This window comes from Aricia agestis, chromosome 14 (genome assembly GCF_905147365.1).
Source record: "Aricia agestis chromosome 14, ilAriAges1.1, whole genome shotgun sequence".
In the NCBI taxonomy this organism is placed as follows: Eukaryota; Metazoa; Arthropoda; class Insecta; order Lepidoptera; family Lycaenidae; genus Aricia; species Aricia agestis.
In genome coordinates this window covers 439,668-455,834 of record NC_056419.1, presented here as the reverse complement: position 1 = coordinate 455,834, position 16,167 = coordinate 439,668, and the positions used below count along the sequence as shown (strand labels likewise).

The 16,167-nt window shown below is 37.1% G+C and overlaps 1 protein-coding gene across 3 annotated transcripts in view; it reads left to right on the top strand.

Annotated features, from left to right (window-relative positions):
- LOC121733613 (organic cation transporter protein-like) overlaps positions 1 to 16,167 on the top strand; it is a 32,145-nt gene that overhangs the window by 7,006 nt on the left and 8,972 nt on the right. Inside the window, exons 1-3 of one of the 3 annotated variants that reach the window (XM_042123914.1) lie at positions 6,838 to 7,077; positions 7,124 to 7,324; positions 13,967 to 14,168. In XM_042123914.1, the coding sequence (XP_041979848.1) occupies positions 7,140 to 7,324; positions 13,967 to 14,168 (387 nt within the window). In that variant the 5' untranslated portion in view covers positions 6,838 to 7,077; positions 7,124 to 7,139. Of the gene's footprint in view, positions 1 to 6,837; positions 7,325 to 13,966; positions 14,169 to 16,167 lie in introns of those variants that run through there. The other 2 variants (XM_042123913.1, XM_042123912.1) reach the window with 2 other exon arrangements.

The window sequence follows — 16,167 nt, the reverse complement described above, 5'->3', positions numbered from 1 at the left end:
TACACGGGACGATTCGTCGTTTCGATCGATCGTCAAGAAAATCGTCCAATCGATCTTTTGAACGTAAAACCGTTTGCGATATTGCTACACACGTACAATTTGTCGTTCGATTTTGACATCGAGGAGATAAATCGTTACGATAATTGTCCCGTGTATGGCCACCTTTACGTAGTTATTTGATATATCTCTGCGCGTTTTAGCATTTGCTGACGTGGATAAACTTAAATAATATCTATAAAGATTTCTCAATGACAAGGCAATAGTAAATAGGTGAATTCCGTATAACGACAGCCTGCCCGCCACATAGGCTCAATTCAAATCGCAACGCGATGCGTAGATATGCATTTCTTTTGTAGTTTGTACTGAATTGACAGACTTCGTGAGCGTGGGACGTTTTACAAATCTATTAAATTAATAATAGTAGGGGAGGGGAAGGTGCTAATTGTGTAGTCACTCGAGTGTCATGGAGTCCTAGTAGGTTTTTTACATTAGGTAAAACTGATAAAAAAATAATAAGAGCGTTTTTCTATTTTAGAGGTGGGTTCAGTAACTGCAGTCATTTTAAAGTTTTGAAAAAGACAATATAGTCCGAAAATGGCTTATTTAGGTAAATTAGAAATAATATATTTTAGACAACAAGGACTAAATCATTTGGTTTAGTGCAAAATTAAATATCTGCGAAGCTTTATAGTTAGGAAAATATGAAGCTTTATTTTTTTATTTATTAAAATGTCCCTACAGGCTTACCTAACTTTTGAATCGTCAGTGCTTTATATGGAAGCTTCTTTGGGGTATTCTACATCTCCTATCTTAATCTGACAGACATTTCAATATTAAAAAAAAATACTAAAAAAGTTAACCCACCACGTGAGAAATCTGATTTCTATACTTACCATGAGAACTAGACACAATATGTCGGAAGCCTATACAAGCTTAATCTGACACGCTCGAGCTTGTCTCGAAATCCCCTCTTCCCCTCCGCAACTATATAAATAATTACATCACACACCGCTGAATGTCTCGTACCAAGAGACTTCAGAGCATGCGAGTGCTGCTGAGAATGTTTAGATTATTCATTCAATAATATATTCCTTTTATAAAAATGACAAGAATGACAGTTAAATAATTTAGCTCCAACCACAACATAATTAAGTATCCACTATCCGCTACTCCATAGTCCATGGGCACAAAATGGAATTCCACATTTTCCACGATGAAAGACTTGTCAAAAAAAATGTACTAACAGAGAGTTTGATGCCTAGGCAGATGGGGGAGCTACGTAGTTTGGTCGCGTTACGTCAAACCCAGCCGACCGATCACAATTATTACAACGGCTGGGTTTGACGTTATGATACGCAACGTACCTACAGCTCTTCTGATGTTGCGAGTGTCCATGGGCGACGGTAGTTGCTTTTCATCAGGTGACGCGTTTGCTCATTTGCCCCCTTATTTCATAAAAAAAATACATTTAATTGACATAATCCGGCCAAATAACGTTGGTTTGTCAACTGTCTAGGAATCAATTTGGTCGATTACCATCGACCATCGTCCTAGTTACCTAGATGTACCCATCTAGGTAAGTGATTAAATTACACCATATCATAAATCATAATACGCGTACTCAGAAACAGTTAAGTATTAATATTCGATTTTGAAATCTAGACCAATCTAATTTTTATGTTTTATCTAATTGTAGCCTATAGCCAAGAGTTATAGCCGTCCTTACTCCTTGCATTTATATTTTTACAACCATCTATTAGAGGTTTTAAACTTTGTCCTTAATGTTAATACTTTGTAATCATTGTTTTATTACTTTCTATTTGGACTAAAAAGATTTGTTTTCCCGAGGTCGAACGCACAGATTACCTGCCTTAAACGCGAAGGCGACACAATCAAAATATTATAATCTTAATACCAAATATACTTATCAGGTGATGAAGGATTTTTGTAGACAGCTAGAGAGTCAGGCGTCTCGGTCTAATCTCTTTTACTTTCCTCGTGCGAGCACGGCGTGAGGGGTCGTGCGCATTGATTGTACTATCAGAGAAGTTGATTCCCAGGTAGATGACATACCGCGGATCTAAGTAATTTGGTCACAGCTAATATTGAATTGACATATTACGCCGACCAAATGACGTAGGTCCATCAGCTGCCTAGAAATCAAATTCCTCGATGGTACTATCAGACATATTGATGCTATTCATAGATCGCAGACCTGTAATTTCGTCGCGTTATATCAAACCTTGCTGACAGATCCCGACAAAGTACAAACATTGAACTGACATAAGTCATAACCCGACCAAATGAAGTAGATCCTGCGTCTGATTGTAAATCAATTTCTTCAATGGTACAATCACTGTAGGTCGGAAGTGGTATTTTCCGACTTGTTGAATTTCAGTAATACTACAGGAGTAATATTACAAAAAAACGATTCTTTACTCCTGTGGTAATACACTAAAAATCAGAGCTGAATTTAAGTCTATTGTTGTAAAACTGACTTAACAGCTGTTAATACTTCTGAAACCCATGCTGTCGCAATATTATGTAGTTCGTCGTTATACATTGTTTTTAACCGTCTACCAAAAAGGAGGTTATATACGTTCGGCTAGCGATTTTTTTTGTTCAACAATAACTTAGGTGTTTTCAAAATTCTTTTTTGTTGTATAGGGTATAATTTAAATTTGGTACCATGTTCACAAAAGTGGTGACATCATGATGGAATTCATAAGGAATCGAGGGAACTCTGATAATACAAAATTTCAGCAAAATTAGTTTAGCCATTTGGGCGTGAAGATGCATCAGACAGACATACACACTTTCGCATTTAAAATATCACTATGGATAATAATATAATAATATCTATGGACGCTTCACACCACGTCAGTCTGGCCCCTGGCCTAAGTACCTAAAGAACTTGTGTACGAGGACTGACTTGTATGAAGGATGGATGTACAAGTATCTCGCTAAAAGTGATTAAATATGTGTCGTCGATTAGTATCGTAATTAATAAAACATTATGGTGTCATTAAAATTTTGTCACAGTTGATTGTTTATTTAGTTTACAGACTTGTAATGCGTATTTCGAGAAGTATTATGGCTTTAAATAACAGTAAATAACGCTTCGATTTGTTTGCTTAGAGTGCCTTAGAGTAAGGATTCTATATAAGATAATCGCCTAAGTATGTACATTTTACAATTGTGAAAGTTTCATCCCTAAATCCTACTTGTCTACAACAGCTGACACCTTATTGTTTACCTAAAGTTTCAAGTAAAAACAGCAAAAGTTTATAGAAAAAAATATTGATAACTAAAAAGATAATATTCTTAAATGAACGAAAATGTGTAAAATAATTCTGCCTTTTTTTTGGAAGAAACAATTTTATGTGTTTCTTCCAAATTCGCCTAAAATGTTTCTTCAAAATTTTGAAGTCGGCACCAGTCCCAAAATTTTCACATATTCTGCCATAGAATTCACGATTAACTTACCGTCTTCAAAATAATGAAAATTAAGAACAGAAATATTTGAGGTTTGGGCAAATTTTGAAGAAACACATGAAATAAGAAGAATAAATATTTTTTCATTTTAGTTCATATAGTTCAAATATTATTATTGATTTTAAATTGGAAATTGGTTTCAATTTTTTTAAAATAATAATTACAGATTGTGATTAAACCAATATTTCTTCGACTGCACAAATAACCTCTGCGGTGATGGTAGTACCTTGAACCTTCAAGGTCGCTTGAAGAAGTGCCCCCTATAATTATTATTATTATTAATGTCTTCGCGCTAAATACTTTATTGCAATCGACAATGTTATATTAATTAATGATATTAAATTTATTCTTATAAAAATTACACATCTTCCTATTTCTTTTGTTTCGCATATCTATGCAAGAAGAATAATAGTGGATATTTTGACAAAATATTATAAAATATTATGTATACATAATAATCATCTATACATATAAATAAAATTGGAGTGTCTGTTTGTAATATTGAAAGAACCGTTTTTTACTACATGCATATGAATGTACTTAAGGTACATATACCAAAATAGTACTTTTTACAATATTTGTCTGTCTGTATGTCTGTCTGTTTGTTCCGGCTAATCTCTGAAACGGCTGGGCCAATTTTAACGGGACTTTTTTTGACAGATAGCGGATATAATGTGGAGTAACTTAGGCTACCTTTTAACCGACTTTCAATAAAGGAGGAGGATATATTTTAAATTTTTATATTTGTTCATACATATTTTGTAATAATTTCAACTTTCTAGCTAGGGCGATGCTTGAGATATATCAAGCCTGCAGACATACTACTATTATATTATTGCCGCGGACGAAGTCGCGGGCAACAGCTAGTTATTAATAAATTTAATAATACTTAACTTACGGGCGTTGGTTAAATAAAGGCTACTGGACGCCAATCGTGTTTCCTTGTAACAAATTATTATGAAAGCCTTAAGAATATAACCTACCTGTAAACAGCTCATTTGTGGTGACATGACAAGTAATAAAAAATATTTATAACCGTTAAATAATTACTGTTGAGTCTTGTAAGGTTCGGACTGTAATAAAAATTATGTTTTTATTACCTTAAACATTTCTTTTATTTTGATTTTATTATCAACTAGCTGTTGCCCGTGACTTCGTCCGCGTTAGCATAGTAGACCACGTCCCAAGTATTATTGTACAAAAATATTCAATATAGCTGTTGCCCGCGACTTCGTCCGCGTGGACTTTATAGTTGTTCCCGTACATCGATTGAGTCGTTTACGCGCAAATCAGAAAAGTATATTGTGTGGGAATCGCACGTTTTCCGGGACAAAAAACACTCGTTGTCCCAGATTCAAATTAGTATCTCCAATCTCCATGCCAAATTTCATCAAAATAGATTAGATAGCTTAGGCGAGAATCATAAAAGTTTATTGTACGGGAACCGTATATTTTCCGGGATAAAAAGTATCCCTTGTCCTTTCTTCGAGACTGAAAGTATTGCCATACTAAATTTCATCAAAATAGATTGAATAGTTTAGACTTCAGGCGACAATCATAAAAGTTTATTGTGCGGCAACCGTACATTTTCCGGGACAAAATTAGTATTCCTTGTACTTTCTCGAGACTCAAAGTATCTCCATACCAAATTCCATCAAAATAGATAGAAAATTTTAAGCGCAAATCATAAAAGTATATTGTGCAGTAACCGTACATTTTTCCGGGACAAAATGTATCCTATATTCTTTTTCGGGACTCGAAGTATTATTATACCAAATTTCAGAAAAATGGGTCCAGCCGTTTACGCGTGATGTCGTGACCACGCGAAATATAACGTTCCGCGCAGCTTCGCCCGCATAAATTAGATATTTCAAAGACAAATTATTAGTCCACAAAAAATAGCCTATATTCCTTCACGTAGTCTACTTCTTACCTGTGCCAAATAACAGAAAAATTACTCCAGTAGTTCGTGAGATAAGCCCTTTCAAATAATTTGCCCCGTTTTTTTCCACAATTTTTAACACTGAAATAATTTTTCAAATCGGACCAATAGTTCTTGAGATTAGCACGTTCAAATAGGCCCTTTCAAATAATTTCCCAATTTTTTTCGCTTTTATTAGTCTTAGCGTGATAAAATATAGCCTATAGCCTTCTTCGATAAATGGGCTATCTAATACTGAAAGCATTTTTCAAATCGGACCAGTAGTTTCTGAGATTAGCGCGTTCAAACAAACAAACAAACAAACTAACTAACAAACTCTTCCGCTTTATAATATTAGTATAGATGATTATCGAAGTACAAATATTATATTTAATAAAATATGTGTTAAAATTTCAATTGCCTAGTTGTATTATTGATTACGAGCAAAAAAGGCCAAAAAAGTAACGTTTGTTGTATGGGAGCCCCCTTCAATATTAGCTATATATAAATTTGTTTGTAGTATTTTTTGTTTTAACGGTAATACCAATACACTGAAACACAAATTGAGAGAGACAAACAGACGGTCAGACATCAAAGTCTCAGTACCTAACAGGGTTCCGTTTTTAACCTTTGGGTACCCTAAAAAAGACAGGTGAAGCCCCGGAAAAATCCATATCTTATTACCTAGGCTTTGCTGACAAAAAATAAATATGTCAAGAACGGCTATTTTAATTTTGAATTAGATGAGTTTGTTTAACCTCAACAATAGTTTCAGTTTATAGATTTATTATAGGTGTTATATACGAGCGTCGCACGGTACGCTACCATAGTAGAGACGTGCGCTTCCGAGACGCGCGTCGCATCTTCGCACAGTTGCAACCAGCTTCATATTATAAGAAATTCTAAAATATAAAATAAAATATTATGTGATACTAAATCGTAAATGAAGGTTATATTTTAAATTTTTAAGGTGGCTTAAGGAATATAAATTATATTTCGAATACAAAATTTGATAACAACGGTGTTGTGAAAATATAATTGATTTAGTGAAAAAGCAAATATTAAGACAGTCTGATATAAACATTTCCTTAAGATATATTATTATGTGATAATAGTGCAGTTGTGAACTGTCATAATAATACAATAGACAGTGTCGGTAGTTGAAAAGTGTCCGTAAAAAGTGCGCAAATATTACAATAAACAAAACATGAACTACTTAAAAACAATTAAAACAAAAGTGTTTGAAACTTGACTCGAAACCCAGAAACTTGACCAAGAGTTTTTCAACCTAACAACCCATCCAGAAGGAGAATTAAGGAAGCAGAAGGACAATTAAGAGAGCAGAAAGAAAATTATTAAGGAAGCAGAAGGATAATTAAGAGAGCAGAAGGACAATTATTAAGGAAGCAGAAGGACAATCAAGAGAGCAGAAGGACAATTAAGGAAGCTGATTGCAGAAGGACAATTAAAAAAGCAGAAGAACAATAATTAAGTAAGCAGAAGGACAATTACGGAAGCAGAAGGACAATAACGAAAGCAGAAGGACAATTACGGAAGCAGAAGGACAATTAAGGAAGCAGAAGGACAATTACGGAAGCAGAAGGACAATAACGAAAGCAGAAGGACAATTACGGAAGCAGAAGGACAATTAAGGAAGCAGACGGACAATAATAATTAAGGAAGCAGAAATAAAACTTCACCAAAAGAAACTCTTGAAACTGTCATGTCGGAGAAGGCTCCAGCCGCGAAGCCGATGGAGGGCGGCATGGATACGGACGCACTGATGAAGGAGCTGGGGCAGGGCGGGCGGTTCCACATCATCAACTACATCCTGGTGTCCCTCGCGATGTTCTCGCTGGCGCAGTACCAGACCCAGTACGTGTTCCTCGCCGCCGATGTGCCCTACAGGTAATACATTCAAATTCATTTATTTGACGACCTCTGTCATGGTTCAGTAATTGGTGAGCATGTTGGTAGCTCAAGCCGGAGGTCGCAGGTTCGGATCCCGCTGACGGAAAATCCTGAGTCATGGATGTGTATTAAATATGTGTATAATATAATAAAAATCTTAAATATATTATGTATAGTATAGAAGTATATATTTCCGTTGTCTGGTACCCGAAACACAAGTCCTTCAGGTACTTAGCATGGGGCCAGTCTGACGTGATGTGAACACGAATGGTGTGGGGAAGGGAATTCCATAATCTAACTAGACGTGGGAGAGCCATGCTTCGGTACGAATGGGCCGGCTCGGCCGGATAAATACCACGTTATGACAGAAAACCGGCGTGAAACAGCGCTTGCGCTGTTTCGCCGAGTGAGTGAGTTTACCGGAGGCCCAATCCCCTACCCTATTCCCTTCCCTACCCTCCCCTATTACCCTATTCCCTCTTAAAATGCCGGCAACGCACCTGCAGCTCTTCTGATGCTGCGAGTGTCCATGGGCGACGGAAGTTGCTTTCCATCAGATGACCCTCGTTTGCCCCCTTATTTCATAAAAAAAAAAAAACTACATTGATTATTTATCGGGTAGCTACATTTTTCCGGGATGTCTATTGTCCTTCCCTGGGATTACAATTACCTCCTTACCATTTTTAAAATAAGATCAGCGGGGAAAGAGTGGCGCATACCTACTTACGGGTCACAGACTTTCGCGTAAATATAAAGTTAGTAAGTATAGATATTATATATGATTTTTATCTTGAACCTGTCAGAATCATTGATAGCATGTGTCGCCGACTATATCAGCAGTCGACGACCCGGAGTGGGTCGCAGCTCACACAACTTACTCGTATTGTGATCTACACAATTCATCGTTTATTGATTAGTCTATAAATTGTTACTTATCAACAGAATGCAAATCGCGAAGGGCCACATTCGCAGTAATTTATTGTATTTCAATAGTTTATTCGATTACGACTCCCAATAATATTGTGTGGCCGTTTTAGACTTTAGCATACATTTTTAACAAGATTTTTTTAGCCTGTGCAATCTGCGTGTATCCCATATTATGTCTATAGAGTTTAGGTAATGCAAAAGTAGCAACGCTGAAAGAGAAGTGTACTTACACAATACACACCCTAAATTATTATCATTACACCCTGTAATTATTACAATATTATTCGTTTAACTAAACTCTTTAGAATTAAGATATTATTCAAAAATACAATTTTGCAATAAATCGTTGGTTGATTAATTATTTTTATTTCTTGCATAGTAAATAAGTGACATCTAATTGGTTTAATTTCAAACTGCTATAATCTTATTGTTGCTGATTACCAAATACGTATTTTTAAATTCAAATGATACTACAGTAATTGAAACAAAAGGTTGTCCAAGCAATTTGATCTCATTTTGGAATAAATTTACATTATTAATTATCCCTATAGTAGCAAATATTTATAAATCATCTTTTATGTAGAATCACGTGTTGGGAGCGTTATTAAGTCTTATAATAATAATAACTCCCACACCAGTTTCTGTGACGATGGTCGGTTTCATTAAAACCGGGCCAGTTAAGCAGGAATAATTTTATAGTGCCCAAGTGTGTGCGCAGTACACAAGAGCAGTCTTTATTCCTTTAGCTCTTATAACCCAGTGGGACGGAAGACCGATACGACTGGCGAGAGATCAGGCACAGGACCGACTTTTTACATGCCCATATCCGACGCATGGATCATCTTACTTGTTAGACAATCAAGTGACCAGCCTGCATTGTCCTAACCAAACTTGGAAACAACATGTTTCCAACGCGGGAATCGAACCTACGACCTCCGGAGTCAAGAGCCACGCTCTAAACCACTAGACCACGGAGGCGTTATATTAAGTGTTAAACATGTCTTAACATTGTGTTTCTGCAGGGACATAATTTCAATTGTAGATTAAGACAACACAAGCGATTAATGATGATACTCTGATCCAAAATATTCTGGAGGACCACAAGCAGGCGTTGGGTAACAAGTGTGGATTAGCATTCATCAACGTGGCTATATAACACTACGTAACACCTCCGTGGTCTAGTGGTATAGAGCGCGGCTCTCGACTCGGAGGTCGTGGGTTCGATTCCCGCGTTGGAAACATGTTATTTCCAAGTTTGGTTAGAACAATGCAGGCTGATCACCTGATTGTCTGACAAGTAAGATGATCCATGCGTCGGATGGGCATGTAAAAAGTCGGTCCTGCGCCTGATCTCTCGCCAGTCGTGTCGGTCGTCCGTCCCAGTGGGTTATGAGAGTAAAGGAATAGAGAGTGCTCTTGTGTACTGCGCACACACTAGGGCACTATAAAATTACTCCTGCGTAGCTGGCTTGGTTTCAATGAAACCGGCCACCGTCACCGAAACCGGTGTTGGGAGCTATTATTATTATAACACTACGATATGGTGACAAACGGACTTTCCTTCCGCACATTCATAATATTGACACTACTTGTATGTAACATTGTTACAGTAGGCGACATAACAGTCATTTGATTGATAAATTTTATTAGAACTGTGTATAAGTATTGTAATAAGTACTATTACGTATCGGATATGGACAGCATAACTTAACGTGTGTAATCTGTATTTTCGTTTAAGTGGTAGGTTAAAAGGTAAATATTTACAAAATAATATATTGAATGTTTTTCTGCCGGCCGCGACTGACGGCTGTGTCAACAGCCACGAGCGCGGATGTTCGTGGACAGACATACAGTCATACATTATTCCTGGTATTGTAGAGAACTAATTTTCCTTATCTTAAACGTGCAAATTGAAAATAATATCCTCTATAACTGTTGTTTTTTGAGGAAAGCGCAACGGAAATAAATTTCCACATTTAAGCACAGCATGGTTTTCGCTTATTAGCTATAAAAGCCAGCAATCTTCGGTTTTTTAACGTAAATAAAAAACAATGACACCCACAAATTTGATACCAATATATAATATTATATTAAAATGATAATAATATTCTGCGATAAGTGCGATATCTTTCGATAGCTATACTATAATCAGATAATTTAGCCAAACTCTATCCACGCTGTGTAAACAGAAGTAATTATACACATAGCTCTGTCCGTTGTGCCACTTCTACAAATCAAATCAATTATGTGCAGAATAAGTACAGGTAAAAAGATGTTACAGATTTTAATAAAGGAGGTACAACAAAGCATCGGACAAGGACATTCCGTCGTAAGACTATCTATATAGGTAGTAGGTACTCAGTAGAGGTTTTATTAGTAAGGGGCTAAGGCCATACTTACACTACAAAGAAATTAAATGATGATTTAACTTCAATTTTATGAAGAGTTTCGCGGATAATGTTGGCTTATTTACACATGGGCTTATTAAGATATTATCTTCCTTTAATTACAGTTAATTAAAGAATATTAGTCTCTGAGTGTACAAGAGACTACAAAGTCCATGGGCTTAACCAGGTAGTGGCAGTCGTATAATAAATAACGTAAAGTCGTAAAGTAATAAACGTCAATTTTCCTGGCAAGTGGGAATTAAAAACGTGTTACCTTCTCTGCGCAAAATGAAGTGTTGGACACAAAATATATTTTCAGCAGATCGACCATCTTCTCGAAACAGGTATGCTTGCCCCCCCCCCCCCCCCCCCCCCCCAGCTAAAATCCTGGGTACGCTCATGCTAGCATTGCTTGCGACATACATAATAATATATTAATACATATTTTATTTTATAATAAGCAAAATATTTGCGTTGGAGGTTAAACCCCAATGAAAACGGATGTCAGACACGAGTTGTACGTGTCTTTGTATGTCTGTCCGTATCAGCGATATGGCATGTCCGCTGGCATCTTAACTAGCTGCAGTGCATTTTACAAAGTTATTTGAGTAGTCGGTTCTCCCACAATAATTACAGTCCACTACGCGACCTTCACAACTTCCTGCAACATCTGAATAACATTAGCTGAAATATTGTGATTCGTGACGTACGTACGTTTATAAGTATATAATATACAGGGGGTAACAAAAACGTGTTTAGCTCCTTATATAGAGTTCACTGTGTAAGTAGCAGCGCTGAAAGAGCAAACTTTTTTTCTGATTTTATGAGCAAGCGGCGATCATGCATATTCCCATACAAAAGTGAAAAAAAATCCTCTTTAGCGCTGCTAAAACCGTGAACTCTATGTCAGGAACACAATACACCTCCTAAAGAATTTTCACTTAGTTTTTAACACCTTGCATGTTATTATAATAATATTATCTAAATAATATGCAGGATTTATATAATTATTATCCTAATTAATTTAAACGACCTTAATAATTTTAAAATAATAAAAATGCTATGTGCCATACGCCTTATAATTATGCCTTTGAAACTGCTCAAAAAGGGTTTTGTCTTCTAAAACATAATACTTACTACAGACAAAATTCGTATGTTGTGAGAGTGAGTCGCAACTTCAACAAGCTATGCCGGGATTATGATCTTGACGTATTCACTACAAATGCAACGTCGATTAGAAACAGTTTGAGCCTTAAATTTAATTATTAGGAAAGAAATTCCTAATAATAGATACTTAATCCTGATATTGGTTTTACTGCACTGTTAGTCGTAACTCGTTAGTCGTTACAGTCGTAAGTCGTAACCCTTGGCAAAAATGTAAGCTATTACAGCCTAGAGCGGGCCCTAGAGTTCAGACCTTCACCTTACAGTCAAGGCGCAAAGCAGGTGTCAACAACATTTCACAACTGCATGGAATATCATGAGGTACCCGTACTTATGTGGAAATCGCCGCTTCAGTATTTACAAAAGTACTTCTCGGGGTTTTAAGCGCTCGAAGTTTGTGTGGCAACTTGTAAACTTGCCATATAATATTTATAATATTTTATAAGCTATTGTATAGTATTTGTTTGAATGGTTTTGCGATAGTTTTTTTGTTGGAAAACAGAATCTGCATGATATTATGTCGCATACACCAATAGAGTCGCGGGGTATCCTTTGAACGTGCAGAATTTAAACAAGATCGCATCGATGATTCGTTACCCCTGAGCATACGGTAAGTCCCATCTATCTTCAATTAATGAGTAGCCATGCTACTCCTTCTATAGCAACACAATGTGATCCAGTGGTTTAGAGCGTGGCTCTTGACTCGGAAGTCGTGGGTTCGAATCCCGTGTTGGAAACATATTGTTATTTCCAACTTCCAAGTTTGGTTGGGACAATGCAGGCTGATTACCAGATCGCTAGTCGTATCGGTGTACTACGTATACTGCGCACACATTTGGGCACTATAAAATTCCTCCTGCGTAACTGGCCTGGTTTCAATTGAACCGGCCACCGTCACCGAAACTGGTGTGGGTGTTGCTATTATACAATGTGATCTGCAGCAATATCGGCTGTCTGTCTGTCTGTAACCTGTTCACGCCCAAGCCGCTGAACATATTTCGCTGAAATTTGGTATGGAGATACTAGTTTACATTCCGGCAAAGGACATAGGATACTATTTATCCCGGATAATGTGCGGTTTACGCGCGATAAAGTAATTTATCCAGAATAATAATATTAGTATAGTATAGTCACAGTCATGAGTTTAAAGCTATAGTATTTTTCTATACTCGATACCGACTACGTATATTTTTAGTATGGCAAATTTCACAGCGCCTCTAGCGGTCACTTGCGGAACTAAAATCGCCGTACTAAATATTTATAGTCGGTATCGAGTATCATTAAATAATAGCTTTAAACTCATGGTAGAGCTACTGAACCGTGGTAGTGTAGACTGTAGGCCGCGGAGCATTCGTCTATAACCATATTTGAAAGCAATTTCACGCTTCAGAAATAAAATTTGTGGTGCGGAATGCGTATCCTTGATAAATATATTTTTAATGCTAGTTAGGTTAGTCGCTTTATTATGAAAATAATAAACTTACACATATATTTTTGCACCTGCGATGAAGGGTCTAAAATCTTTAATCTTTAAGCAACTTATTTGTATCACTGTACACTGTACAGGCTTTATCACTATACAGTATACATTAAGCGCACGTAGTTCCCACATCGAGTGTAAAACATACATTAAGCACGTATATTTAAAACTTAAAACTTTGTAAGCATTCCTTTGGAGTTGATTGTTTACTTTGAAGTTTCGTAGAGATTCATACAGATATATGGATATTATCGAGGATCACTCTCTAAGAAACTCAAATGAGGCACAATCTAATGATCTTTTTACAGTGAAAATAACCTTTAATAGATTGTTCCTAAATCCTAAGTAAAGATAACGCCTCCGTGGCCCAGTGGTTCAATGCATCGATCTTGACTCGATCGTGGGCTCGATTCCCGCGTTGGAAACATGTTAAGTCCAAGTTTGATTAGGACAATGCAGGCTGATCACCTGATTGTCTGACAAGTAAGATGATCCATGCGTCAGATGGGCATAATGTCGGTCCTACGCCTGATCTCCCGCCAGTCGTGTCTCTTGGGTACTGCACACACTTGGGCACTATAAGATTACTCCTGCGTAACTGGCTCGTTTTCAATGAAACCGGCCACCGTCACCGAAACCGGTGTGGGAGTTATTATCACTAACTTAAGATACTCGTTCCAGATGTATAGTCCCGGAGTGCGAGGCGGGGAACACGACGGAGTACTCGCCCTCGTGGCTGGAGGGCGCTCCGGGGGAGCACGAGCGGTGCCGGCGCCCTGTGCCCCTCGACCCTCAGCTGCCCTGCGCCTCCGACGCCTTCAGCGACGCCCTGCAGCCCTGCGACCAGTGGATATACGCCTCGCACGACACTATTGTGGCTGAGGTAAGTTTTACGTCTGATCAAACACCGCTTATAATATCATTGTCGTTGCATAGGCTCGATGTCTAGAGAGGTTTTAACTTGTAAGTTTTCGGGCTATTTTATATCAGCAGACTTCGTAATATATTCTCAGTTAAAATGTGAAAAAAAAAAAGAAAAATTGCTAGATTTTTTATTTAACAACAGAGACCAAGCCTTTCTCCTGCTAGCTAGTCATCATAATATAAGAAGACGCTACATACGGATATCTCGGCAGCTGGCCCTTTAAGAATCTTAGAGGTTGGTTAGCAAAAAGCTTCGAATGGCTACTTAGAACAGCAATTGTCATAAATGAAATAGCCACAATGATCGCCAACCAAAGGAGTGTAGAGTAAGATCTCTATATTTAAAAATAATCGTATTTCTGTTAGGAATCTACAGTCTACACTATTATATTATATTTCTGTTAGGAATCTACAGTCTACACTATTATATTATATTTCTGTTAGGAATCTACAGTCTACACTATTATATAAAGAGGAAAAGTTTGTTTGTGTATATGTATTAAATAGGCTCAAAAACAACTGAACTGATTTTTAAAATTCTTTCACCCACGGAAAGCTACATCCTTATTTTCCTGTTCTGAGGCTACATCCCTTGTGATGGACATACGCTATGTTTTATTCTAAAAATTATTAAGCAGAGATCCTTTCGAAAATTGCAAAAATGTAACCCAATAAGTGGCAAACATTAGACATAAAATTAATTTTTTTCGCTTGCGATGCGAAAAGCATTGATGATAGGTACATAAAAATAATGTTTTATATATTTTAAATAGTATTCATCATTATCTACTAATTATTATTATAACTCGCTCAAAAACATCTAACGTGGAACGCGAGGATTGTATTGTATACAATATAGTTTCCCTATATTGTATACAATACAATCCTCGCGTTCCACTTGACGTTAAAAACGATCAAAACGCACAGAATGCATTCTGAGCGTTTTGATCGTTTAAACGTCAAGTGTAACGCGGGGATTAAGGTTCAATTCAGACCGCAACGTGACGCGTAGATGCATTTCTAATTTAAATAAATAAATAAAATAAAATAATTTGTACTGATTTGACAGATCTCAATTGCGTGAGACGTCCTAAAAATCCGTCAAATCCATACAAATTTAGAAATGCATATTATTATCTATATAAATAAGTATGTGTCGAATAGCGGTCTGATTTTACACTAAAAGGACAGCTCGTAATCACAATAACGGGACACCTCGTGTCTCGCACGCGACACGTGTCACGGCGTGTCACGTGTCCCGTCACGATCACGAGTTCACGACACGCGACTCGCCAGACCACCTCACCCTCCATGCGTCTCTGGTTAGAGCTAAGCTTGTAGCCAAAACTTTTTTTTTATAAAATAAGGGGACAAACGAGCAAACGGGTCACCTGATGGAAAGCAACTACTGTCGCCCATGGACACACGCAACGTCAGAAAAGCTGCAGGTGCGTTGCCGGCCTTTTAAGAGGGAACACATTCTCTTCTTGAAGGTTTGCAGGTCGTATTGGTCCGGAAATACTACTGGTGACAGTTCGTTCTAGAGTTTTACAATGCGCGGCAGAAAGTTACGCGAGAAACGTACGGTGGAAGACTGCCACTCATCAAGGTGATGAGGATGGTATATTTTTCGCGTAGAAAAATTAAAATTAACATTAGACGAGTAAAACGTAAACTTCATATTAACGGATGCTCATTGTCAATTCCATACATTTTGACCGGCGATCCTATAAACAAGCGATAAAGAAAACGTCTTGGCTGAAAGGTTTGAGCTATTAACAAAAATTAGGAGTATTTATATAGTTGTTGTTATTTCTGTTAAATTATTGGATTTATGCTGATAGCACAGATTACTTAGTAAATAATCACTGTTTAGTAGTGTTTAGTGCAGCGCCCAGGGGTTTTACCAACCCAAAATTGTTATAGCGAATGGATTTTTGTTTCTGAGGTGTTATTTT